Source organism: Cariama cristata, unplaced genomic scaffold (genome assembly GCF_000690535.1).
Source record: "Cariama cristata isolate BGI_N322 unplaced genomic scaffold, ASM69053v1 scaffold6952, whole genome shotgun sequence".
Lineage (NCBI taxonomy): Eukaryota > Metazoa > Chordata > Aves > Cariamiformes > Cariamidae > Cariama > Cariama cristata.
In genome coordinates, this window is record NW_009602011.1 from 19,009 (window position 1) to 31,570 (window position 12,562).

Consider the following 12,562-nt stretch of genomic DNA (forward strand, 5'->3'; position numbering starts at 1 on the left):
AAGATTACTGTATCGTGGCGGTATCAGTAACGTGACCATTGTTACTGGTGCCACATAGTCATATTATGTATCAAGTGCGTTGATTTATGTTCAGGTGTCACATTTGCATGAATTTCTCTGGGAATTGGCATTGTGCATGGTGATTGTGGAGGGTGGAGGTCAGGCTGCCTGGCAGGGGCTGAGTGCTCTTGTAGGAAGAGGCTCACAAAAGAAAAGTCTGTCCCTATAAATAGGACTGATGAATGCTTCAATAAATTAATCTGTTTTCCACTCTTACATGGAAACAAATAGCTTTTAATATGCTTAATTTCAGATTTGGTCATAGTGCCAATCAGTTGAGTCTAATTAAAACTAATTTTGGAAGTCTGTCAAGAGTCAGGTCTGGTAATTTGAAAAGGAATCTTGACCAAATTAATTAAACGTTGAACTTACTCATGCATTCGTAATAATTTTTGCTTAGTCTTTTTACTCATGTTGCATTGTAAAAACATTGCTTTATAAATGTTTTGTGTATTTTTTGGGGCTTGGAGATTCTTTTCTTGGAAAACAAGTTTGACATGCTGCCACTTCTTATTTCTTTAAAGCTCTGTAATCACCAGAATTTTTCAATATCCTTAATCTGGTTTGTGTGCTATACACACATATATAGGTGCATGTACGTGTACAGCCACAACTCCTAGGGCTTGCTTGTCTTTTTCAGCAAATTTGCTGAATTTGCACCTCGCTAAGAGCTGGAAAACCACTTCCTTTTCCTTTTGTTAATGTCAGTTTTCTGTAATAACTCCTCTGCAGTATGAAACCAAGTATTTAGTGTTGACTTCCAGGCTTATAGTTAATGTCTCTTCCTGCGATTGTTTAAAAAGGAATTGAAAAGGTTATTGTATATGCTAACTCCATTACAGGAGACGTGGTAGTAATAATGTTCATAACAGTCCGTTGATTGATTTCTTTTGCCAAGTTGTTGAGGCTAGTGTTGCCTTAATGTGAAAGGTCAAAGGAAAAACAAGATGTTGAAAGTATGTGTTTTAAAGAGCAGTATGTATTAACTTGAGGATGTGCTACCTAAATTTATTAAAAAATTCTAGAATAGAAAAAAACCCCACCAACCTTCTCTAGAAGTTATTTGATGTTTTGACATACATTTCCAAATATAAGTTCCTCTTACGCTCCTGAACTGGTACCAAATTAATGGTATAGTTGAACATCAGGTTCACCTAGATACGTGACGTGCTACTCGAAGAAATACTGACAGTTCATTCAAGCACAGAAAACTCCTTGCGGACTGTAAACAACGGGTAATTTCTTAATGAAGTTCATAAACTGAACTAGGAGATTACATGTTGCCATCATAATGACTATCCTGATAGAAATCATCTCATTTCTCTCCCTTGCCCTGGTGTTTATCAAGTAGCTTCTTTCAGCGTTGCAGGTTAAACTTGTGTTTCTGTGTTACTTGTTTTAGAACTGAGTTCTTAAACTCGGCCATATTCTTACTCAGTTTATCAGGGAAACGGGTATAGCACTAGTTCCTTGACACCAGGGAAGGACAATAATGACATATTAATATTAGTTCACTAACGGTAGTTTTGCCATGTGCTTTTGGGTTTCTTTTTGTCAAACTCCTTGTCTTTTTGACTAAGTAAGTTTGGGCAGGAGGTCATTTTTTGCTTAATTGTGTCCTTTTAAACTTTCTTGAAAAGGCCACAGAGCTGTGTATATTGGAGTTCACGTCCCATTTGGAAAGCAAGGCCGTCGAAGGCATAGACATCGTGGGCACAGGCATCACAGGAGAAAAAAAGAAAAAGAAACCGACAGAGAGGATGGCCGAGAATCTCCATCGTATGGTAAGAAATCTGCCGTGTGAGTTCTTGGGGTCTCTTGAAAATGAACTTGTAGCAGTTACTCTCTGCTTAAATGTTGGGTGTTTTGTGCTGTTTCTTTTATTCTCGCTGTAATTAATGTCTTCCTGTGTACAGTCAGGCAAGGGTTTTGTGGTCGTGTTTTATCTAAACCATAAACTGTTGGACTTCATCCAGGTGTCTCTGCACACACTCAGCAGCCTTCGCTGAATAGCTTAGACTAGAGCTTTGTAATATTCGCCTGGAGTGTAAAAATCTGTTATTTAAATGAGACGCCTTTTTTTCAGATTGTGTAGTCTTTTATTATTCTTCCTCTGTCACTCAGGATTTTTTGAAAGTATCAATATAGCTGTGAAGCAGCATTTGACATGGTAATTTGATCCATGATCTATTAAAATATTTACTTCAGCCTTCTTGCTGTCTGTTAGTAACGGAATTGTACTGCCTCCTAAGTTTTAGTCTTGGATCAGACGCCACCCTCCCGACCCACCCCTTATCGTCAAGAGATGATGACTTTGTCATGTCATTCTCTGAAATGAAATTATCTGGCACTACTCTTAGCAGTTTTTCTTCAAGACCTCAAACCCACTTCTATCCCTAGACTGTAATGAATGGGAGAGTTATGGTGCAATGTTCTACTTCAGGTGTGGCCACCATGCTATTCATGATCACCTTTCTGTGACTTGAACCGTGTTCTACATGGGGCCAGTTCCCTGAAACAAAGGTGTTTCCAAATGGGAATGCTTTGACAAGTCTTCTTTTACCATTTTCCTGCAGTTCTTAGTTTCATCCATCTTCAAAATTTGTATTTGTTTCTGTCAATCTGTTTTAGTCCATACCCCTCTCCTCCCGCTTTAATTAGTGTCTGTGTCATGATGGTATGATTTATTTTGTACTCAAAGTGAGAACAAGGTTTCTAGCTCTTTGGTATATCAATTTTTACCTTTTTACCGATTTTGCTGTTGATGTTTATTTTCATATTGTTAATCAATAGAAGAGCTAAAAATACTTAATTGTGTTACGTGAAAATAAATTTCCAGATGCTTAGTTTTCAGAAACAATGAAAAATTGTAAAAAGACCTCCTTTTAAAGAAATATCCATGTTTCTTTTGTAAGAGGGTATCGTGCTGCATATTTGTAACTGAGAGCAGGGGATTTAACTGCTATGTGGTGTTTCTTGCATAACAGAAGTACGAAGTCTTTTAATTGTTCAGTTTCTGCTTTTTTTCAAGACACACCATCCCAACGAGTGCAGTTTATCTTGGGTACTGAAGATGATGATGAGCACATTCCCCATGATCTCTTCACTGAAATGGATGAACTTTGCTTCAGGGATGGAGAAGAATATGAATGGAAAGAAACGGCTAGGTATGCTGAAAGTAGATTAGGAGTTGTTCACTCACTTCACGCTCCGTAAATCAAAACTTTGGAAGAATCAATATGGTTTCTGAAGAGACCCTCAGTCTTACTGGTGCTGTCTTGACTTTCCTAAAACTGATCATGCTGAGCATTGTGAAAGGTACAACTGTGTTTAGTTATAAAGACGGGAGTTCAGCCATGGAGTAGGGTATTTGCAGTCTCAGGATTCTCTTTGCTCTATTATTGCTGATATATTAGTGTCAATTTTTTTTCACTCAAACCTAAAGAAAACTGGGTATTTACATATGTTCTTCTTAGGTAGTATTTGATTAATTTTTTGCTAATTACGTGCAACGTTACAGGATGCCACAATTATTTTTGGCCCACAATGGTTAAGTTGCTTCCTTCTACATATACATTGTAATAAATTCTTCTGCGTTCGATATTTCTAACTACCTTATTGCATGCTAGCTTTTGCAGAAATTCAGTTTACATAATGCCTGTAAGTCAGGATCAAGATCAATTTATAATTACATGTATTAGTATTACCTAGCTCTTAAACGTCTGACTTGACACCCTAGGAGACTTAAACGTGGTATACAGTGTGTTTCAGACAGCTTTCTAATCCTAAAATGCTGGTGAAATTGAGATCTGCAAACCAAGTAACAAGACACAATCCCACACTGTTCACAAGAACTTGTGAATAAACGAGTATTGTTCAAACCAAAAGAAACAAACTGGGTGAAAACTAAGACAGTTGAATGTGGTTAAAAGGCCTGATAAAAGTGTTGTTGCTGTCAGTCAGTTGGGTTATCTGAGAAGATAGAAACCAGTATGAGCTGTTGGGATTTCCTGTTCCGTGTCATACGGAAGCCACAGGGAGGAATGGGATTGCTTGCCAAATCGTCTGTCTTCCAGGAGAAATATAAATATGTGTATGTATATGCATTTCAGGTGGCTGAAATTTGAAGAGGATGTTGAAGATGGTGGTGATCGATGGAGCAAACCTTATGTAGCAACTCTGTCTCTGCACAGTCTCTTTGAACTGCGAAGCTGTATTCTTAATGGGACGGTCATGTTGGACATGAGAGCAAACACACTAGATGAGATAGCAGGTTGCAGCAAAACTTTTTTTTTAAAAATATTTCATTTCTAAATTTTAATCTATAAGTTGAGATGGTTTTGGTGGTGTCTTTTTATGTTCTTGAAAATACTATATTGAAGAAACAGGTATGTGCATGCTTACTGCGGTTTTCTTCATCTGGTTGTAAAGAGCTGATCCTACAAACATCGCTTACAAGGAGCTACACTGGATGAGTAGGACCTCCTTTATTACATATTTTAGGATGAGGCCCAGAACTTGCCTTTATGTTCTAATCCCTGAATGTGTTCTTTGTTTCTACAGATGAAATGTAAATATCTGCCAGAACATTTTAGGACTTATTTGTGCACTTTAGTACCATAATTATTAATCATAACTTGGCTGGTGCTAACTTGATGCCATTAGTGCAGTTGATTGTTGCACATCTGATATTTTTTTCACCTTTATAAGAGGTGAGCAGAAGTAAATTTTGTACATGTTGTTTGACCTACTATGTTGAGTGTCCTCACTAATCACACGGTCATTTTGGATACTGTAAAATCAGCTTTGAAGACTTTTTCATGTGTGTATATATATATTTTTTTTATATATATATCTGCTTAGCCTGAATGCTTTTGAACTAGTTTTACATAATTTTCCTGGTATCTCTTGCTACAGGTACCACACAGTGGAATGCCTTCTCAGGAATCATGCTAGGCTTAGGGCTGACCAACATGTATGTGGAGGACGAGGTCTTTTGGCATTAAAAACTTTGGCAGTGCTTGAAATGTTTCCTTGTTTTGTTTTGAAATCCTCGAAATTCACTCAGGAAATTGGTATTCCCTTCCTATTTTCCTGACTTACTGAGCAAGAGTGTTCAATACGTGGTTTGTAAAAGTAATGTTTTGGTTTATAATTTATTTTTAGTAGTTGAACTTGGCAATAATCTTAGTACCTAAGAAAAATAGTTATTGCTTAATTCTGCGTAAACAGTGCTCTTAATAGCAGGTATTTTAGTTGAAACTAGGATATCTTAAGAGATTGCATGAATTTGTTCCAAGTTAATTTTAGGTGCCGTTACGACGCATGTAGGATAACAATCCTTGGCATACAAATATATTGTCTTGTTTCTGTGAGCTGGGAATACCTAGTAGGTATTCTTGGTTCTCAGGAGGGAGAGTGTGGTTTCCTTTTGAGAAGCTGTAACAAAAGGCCATGTGTTGCCGGTAATCCCAGAAGGAAACTGCACTCTACTGACAGAGACTTTGCTGCATCTGATTTTGTTTGTAAGAAGGTCTTCTGAGCCATAACCTTTGTCGTTGTGAAAAGTGCTGTGGAATTGCAGTTCACCAATACAGTTAGGTTCTCGATACATCAGTTAAGACTGGCAAAATACATTTTAAAAGTTGTCACATAGGTTCGTGTTGATTTGTGCAGGTTTGGGATTTTTGTTTTCTTGGTTTTTGGTGTTTTGTTTGTTTTTAATTAATTAATTAAAACCAAAGTCAGCTAAGAAATCGCAGCAGATATTTTCCCAGACACGCAGGCTTTCTTTCCTGGTGTGAGCATACTGATGAGATACCCTTTCGAAACTTGATGTTGTTTGGCAGCTGGTTAGTTAGTTTTAGATGATGTAACTAGTTTTTGTTTTACACTTCCTCTTCTAAAGTGTGTGAATCGCGTGAAGTTTGGTAGAGAGCTTCAGGAACTTAGGGCATCTGAAGGTGACAGAGGAGTTAGGGAATTAATCTCATTCTATAGTAACTTTCACTTTTGTATAGCTGTATACGTTCGAAATAGGGAACACCAGGTTAAGGCTGTCTTAAGTCTGTTCTCTCTTGTCTGTCTGTCTGTGTGTGCTCGCTTCTAGTAGAGGTTCGTTGAATACATAGATGTTTTTTATTTGAAAGGGAGGTGCCGTTGAAAGTTGAAGTAAATGGCAATCGATTATAAAATATTAAGTATTTTATTTCTTAAAATGGTGCTACTAATAAATACTGTCTTTTGGATCCACATGTTGTGCTTTACTTGTTCTCATGTTTGCTTGTTTAGTGACACTTTGAAAATTTTCTGTGGATTCTTGAGGATGACTTTGCTCAGGAGAAGCCTTTTCTTTTTTTTTTTTTTAAATAGATTTAATTTTTTTCTTCTTATTTGGTGCAACTACAGTGCTTGAGTATGGTGACGGAGAGATTTGATAGCTATATGTATAATTTTCATTTGTTGTTGTTGTTATTATGTAGATATGGTTTTGGACAACATGATTGCTTCGGGCCAGCTGGATGAATCCATAAGAGAGAATGTGAGAGAGGCTCTTCTGAAAAGGCACCATCATCAGAATGAGAAAAAATTCAGCAGTCGGATTCCTCTGGTTCGGTCTTTTGCAGATATAGGCAAGAAACATTCTGACCCTCACTTGCTTGAACGAAATGGTGAGATAAGTTATAGCGTCCAGTTTGTTCTAACCTGTTTAAAATAATGTTCTCACTGGGAGGTGAAGGAAAATGCAACTGATAATAGCAGATAAGTGTTTCCTTCTTGATAAGCAAAGAACTAATGATAACAGTGTGTGCTATGTGTAGCTGTGGATGATGTTTCTGTGTATTTTTTAATTTACTCAAACATTCTACTCCTGCTTGTATACATAGCATGCATTATTGTTGTTTTGAAGTATAGAAATAGACCTTCATCGGTCCTAATGTGTTTTAGGATATGATTGAATGAAATGTGTAACGTTTGAGGAATTTCAGCATTGTGGCATAGCTTTATATGTTTGTCGGATGGATCCTACTTGCTTATTCAGTCTTTAAACTAGTGATTTACTTTGTGGACATGTCATGAGTTCAGTGATGCTGACAATTACCGTGTTTTAATCCAGTGTTGTTACGTTAATGTGAACAGAAGTTGTTCACTATGCTAATGGTGAAGAAATTACTTTTAGCTAGAACACTATTTTTACCTTCTCTTGTAGAGAAGGATCTAACCCGGGGAGGGGGAACGGGACACGACACCCCCAAACCCAAGAAACTTATTTTGCCATAATTTTGTATGCTGTACCACATCTTTTATTCAACAAATTCCTGAAAATATTCTGGAATATCAGTGCATTTACTCTAGACATCCAGTTCCAAAGTCCCAATAGCAGTATATACTGCAGAGCATCATACTTTTATTTGTGTATTTCTTATGGCCTCTATTTCCATCTCTGTTCTCTCTGTTTTCTTTTGCCTTGCATTAACTAAGACACACAGGATTTCAACTGAAATTTTTTAGTCTAGTGAAAACTTAGTACTGATTTCGTGAATCACTCCTTGAAGTGAAGTGCCTTTCCTGTCTTGAAAGATGCCTCATTGCTTAGAACATGTTCCACTTAGTTAAGTGCTTGTTGGGAGCTCTCAGTTCGATACGTACTTGGAGTGTGCTCCAGCAAATGTCCAAGCTTGCTGATACTTCTTGCTAGCTAGTGAATATATGATGCATGCTTAAATAGTTCCCTGATAGTTTCAGAATTATTTTTTCTAGAATGAAAATATAACTAATTTGTATAAGAGCATAATATCTTCCAACACTTCTGACTTTCCCATTTTGTTCAGTACACATGAAGATTCCCCATATAAACTTGTTTTACCCATCCCTGAACACCTATATCCCGAATTATAATTCTAAGAATTCTGTCTTTGAGATCTCTTGCTTATCAGTTACTTTTCATGTATCAATTCCACTTTCCAGTGCATTTTATTCTTAATGCTGTTCCTACAGCAGAATATGGGAGTATGCTGAAATAGGAAACCAATGTAACATGATGAACTCTTTGCCATTGTATACTGGTTTACTTTTTCTCTGTAATCCTGTGATTATCCTCTAATAAACCAGTAGACAAAACATGCATATGTGCTTAATACTTTTTAGGCTCCTTTTTACACCATGCATATGTGCGTAATACTTTTTAGAGTCCTTTTTACACCTGTCTGTGTTAGGACATCTCACGTTCGTGATTCATCACAGATACACTGACAGGAGTCTAGTTATTACTGTAGTGATTCATATAGACAAAATCAACCAGTTTGCTCTGTTGGTCCACTTGTCTTTACTGCACTGCAGTTTTGATAGTTGATCTTTGAGGCTTTCGGTCTTAATTTAAATCTTGTATCTGTGGGATCCACTCTGCCATTGTTGGTGGGGGGGAAACGTATGTGACCTTTACCTGGGCATACTTTCTGCGCCTCCTTGTAAATTATTCTAGGGTTGTTCAACGTATTGGTCTCTGTAGTGCCTAGTATAAATGTGTGAGACTAAGCGTGTCTAGTTTGCTGTTCCCTTGCTTGATGGCATGGTACGTGAAAACAGCACGCTTTTGATTTCAGGGATTGTAGGAGAAGTAATCTGTGCTCTTCCCATGGAGACTGCCATCCCAGAAAAAGTGTTTATGGTAAATGGGAGGAATGATATCGCTAAACCTTCGAGTGGAAGCACTGCTAGGAGGATAGACAGTCTCTCTTCCTGCTTTAAGGAAGAACTGAAATCCATGACAAACTTAAATCTGAGGGAACCACGACAAGACTGTGTTCTCTTTAAATGAAATTAGTGAGACGTTGAAACTGGATAGGGCAAGGAAAGTGATGATGGATTTTGGAGAAATGCGTTTGGTTTTAGGCAAATGGGGGTATTTGGTAAGTCATAGCAAGAAGAAATGGAGAAGGGACTATGTATCTCATCCCCATGCCCTCTTCAAAAATATATATTGAGAGTACAGCTGGCTAGGAAACTTGTTACTAAAACAAGACTTTCATTGGAAGACAGTTGCATTTAACACGATTAGATACATTTGATCATGTTAATTTGGAAATATTTTAATTTTTAAAACAATTCTTTGTATATAATGGAGGCGATTAACTGTGAAGTCTTGTAATGTTTTGGCTGCTAATGATTTTTTTAAAGTATTTTTTGGATGGCGTTAAAGATAGCTGCTGTGCAATTTGGAATAAAATTCTTCTAGGGAAATTTAAAAGTCAATTTCAAAAGATGCAATTTTTTTTATTTTCTGGTTATATTAACAGATCTTACTGACTTTAAGATAATATCTTCTCCCACATATCTTTGGCGTTCTGATTAGTACTCATCAGTATTTTTTGATTTTTCTAATGTCTGAGATCAGATTTGCTCTCATTTCTTGTCTTACTTGCATGAGTATGATGCTTTTGGCCCGTAAAGCTTGCAATTTACTATGTAAATTGTTAATGCATATTTGTGGTTTGGTTTTGGGTTTGTTTGTTTTGGTTTTTTTTTTAGTATATCCCTGTTGTAAGCCTCATGGTGTTTCATTTGTTTTATCTCAGGGGAAGGCCTTTCAGCCTCCCGCCACTCTTTGCGAACAGGTCTCTCTGCTTCAAATATTTCCCTGAGAGGAGAAAACCGTTTGTCAGTTCTTCTCAATTACCTTCTTCCTTCTTCAAGAGCTGGAACCCCGGCAACCTCAAGGTGTACAACCCCCGTAACCACCCCTCAAAACACACCACCCTCCAGTCCTACCTGCAGCCACCCGCCTACCACAAGTGCCCAGCCAAGTCTGCTTCAGGGCAAGGAATTGCTGGTGTCTCCTGCCAGTGATGATATTCCTTCAGTAATAATCCACCCACCTGAGGAGGACTTAGAAGTGCAGGAAAGCCAGGAAAAGAAGACAGAGGAAAATATTGACAAAACACCAGGCAACTATTGAAATTTAAGCTGTCCACGTGTGATGCTCTCTGCATCTGGATCACTTGCATTGCAATGTTTTGGGCACATAACTTGGGCACAAAGGAATATGATAGCTGTTATCTCTGCCTGCATGTTTTATTTCTTCTCGGTTGTGACTGTTTTGTTGTTCAGCGTTTTTAACTTTTTAGCTTTTAACTAAAGCCAGCAAGACAATTCTTTAATTAACCTTCATTTGTGTAATTAAAAAGGAATATAGTTTTAAAACATAATATATAAGCAAAATGTCAAAAATGGTGGCCTTTTCCTTTCACTCACCTACAGTCCGTGTCAGGTTTTGTTTTGTTGTTTTTGTCAGTGGTCGAATTAATATTTTAAAGCAGTGTTTGATATCTACAGCTGAGGACGTGGTGAACTATTAGAGATGAATATGAAAAGGATTAGGAAGGATGTGATTATCAGTGGGGTTCGTAGTTTAGTTGTGTCATGAAGTCTTTAAGCAATTTTATTTTTGCTTTTGTGCTTTTAAAAACCAGGGCCATTAAAACCAGTAGTAGTTTATGATGGAACCGGCAGATTCAGGTCACCTACAACTGTTTCCAGACAGCCCTCCATTAGTGCGCTGCTTCAGCATCAGACACTTGATTACTGTTTTGTTGCTTTTGATATGCAAAATGGGACAAGATAGTTAAGAATTTATAATTGCAGGTCACAGCTCAGCAGTATATTGATTTCTTGTCTTGCAAAGCTGCTGTTCTTACATATAAAAAGGTACGTAGATGTATAGGTAAGTTGAAAGAAAGGGTGGAAAGTTCTGACAGTTTATTGGTTTTAGGAAATGTTTCGTAACTCCTGCATTCTGCCGGAGTTTTCTACTTTTGCAAAATTGTCACCTATTTGGAGACTTCAGGATTCTCCTAGATCATGTTTTTACAGGAATCACCTTTCTATTTAGCCTTCAAGCTCCTCATTTTTTTTTTTCTTTTTTCCTTTTTCCTTCCCAGAAATTTATCTTGGCAAAACCTAGCTTGTAGGTTAGTCTGCTTTTTGCCTATCTGTATTGGAGGGAAGGGGAAGCTGATTTCACTCAATTCTTTCATCGGTTGAGGCTGTTCTTGCTTTCCTTCCTCACTTGTTCAGTAAGTAAGAGCACACTGTTGCATATAGCAGTGAAAATATGCTGACAGAGAAAAGGCTGTGGTTATCTGCCTTTTCACATTTTGCAGCCAAGTCACTGACAAGGACAGGGCAAACTATGTTGTCAGGCTGTCGTCTTGAGTTGGAGTAGGGGCCCATCCTTACTTAAATTCAGAAAAGCAAACAAAAAACTCTTTCTCTGACTTCCTTATGGGAAGTTAAGAGAATTCACATGAAGATCATTTTCTCTTGTGGGTGATCTTTCAGAGGTAATTAAAAACCAGAAGTAATGTAACAGCTGTAATTGGTTTTCCAGTTCTCATTTTTCTACACATGTGACAGGAACGACAGCATGCCAGACCCAAGCTCTTTAGAACCCAAGAGAAGGCAAACAAATGAAGATCAAGTACTTGATGCTATTATTATCACTAATAAAGCTTTCCACCAGAGTCTCCAAGTCATGTTCAGATTGCTTTTGTGCCTCAAGGGGATGTTTCTCATAAAGGAAAAATCTGAAGGGGATGATTTCCCAGTTAATCCATAAATAAAAGTCTTTCCAGAGGAAGATGAACACCAATAAAGATGGAAGACATTTTTGTTTTCTGGGTTTCTCCCCCCCCTTTTTTAATTCAAGAACTCATCTGACCACAGAAAGACACATTTTCCTTAGAGATGCCTTTGAAGACATTCTCAGGCTGTGACTTCAGGGCTGCAACTGGACTAATCTGGCTTGGGAGGCAGAAAGGAACCCTGAAGAGGAAGTCTTCTTCCTTGTATTAATGAAAAAAAAAAAATCTTCTTGGTCCATTCCACTATAGATTATGGTCTGTATTACCTCTCTAGTAATTCAGAATATTGCAACCTGAATACTTTTTCCATGTCTGTATGATCGAGTTGGTTTTGCCTCTTGTGAGCATTAGGAACTGTGTTAATTTTCTAATAGGTGGCTTGCTTTTGTTTAGCATTCATCTATCCTTGGCCTTCTGCTATTCAAGCTTTATTTTTTAGTCTTTATAAATAGGTGGAAGGTTACTGACTTTAACATGAATTACTGTAAAAGGAGGGAAGAGGAAAACGCTTTCAGTCTACCACTTACTTTTTATCAGCCAGTCATCAGTTCAAAATAAACTAGGCAAAGTCTTCTCTTTAACAATTTTTTTTTTTCTTTTGTCATCAGTTGAAGATCAGCTTTTGTTTTTCCATCTTGGAAACTGCTGAATAAAGAATTCTGTAGGTGGAGCTAGGAAGAGAGCTGTGTCAGAGCTGAACATGAGCGCTGTTAATTCACCAGCATCATTAAACTTTCTTAATGTCTGTGAACAGCAGCAAAGCTGCCTGTTTTAAGGGGTCTTTTTCGTTCACTGATAAATGTACTTTAAAACTGAGTAAAATAATATTTAAAACAGCTTTACTCTTACAATAATTACTTACG

General features: G+C 37.4%; 1 protein-coding gene across 1 annotated transcript in view; it reads left to right on the forward strand.

The window, feature by feature from the left end:
• LOC104157264 (sodium bicarbonate cotransporter 3-like) overlaps window positions 1-12,562 on the forward strand; it is a gene marked incomplete at both ends in the record, with an annotated part of 40,592 nt that overhangs the window by 9,956 nt on the left and 18,074 nt on the right. Inside the window, 6 exons of the mRNA XM_009694547.1 lie at window positions 1,701-1,844; window positions 3,092-3,227; window positions 4,173-4,333; window positions 6,543-6,731; window positions 9,636-9,674; window positions 9,708-10,004. Of these exons, the coding sequence (XP_009692849.1) occupies window positions 1,701-1,844; window positions 3,092-3,227; window positions 4,173-4,333; window positions 6,543-6,731; window positions 9,636-9,674; window positions 9,708-10,004 (966 nt within the window). The remainder of the gene's footprint in view (window positions 1-1,700; window positions 1,845-3,091; window positions 3,228-4,172; window positions 4,334-6,542; window positions 6,732-9,635; window positions 9,675-9,707; window positions 10,005-12,562) is intronic.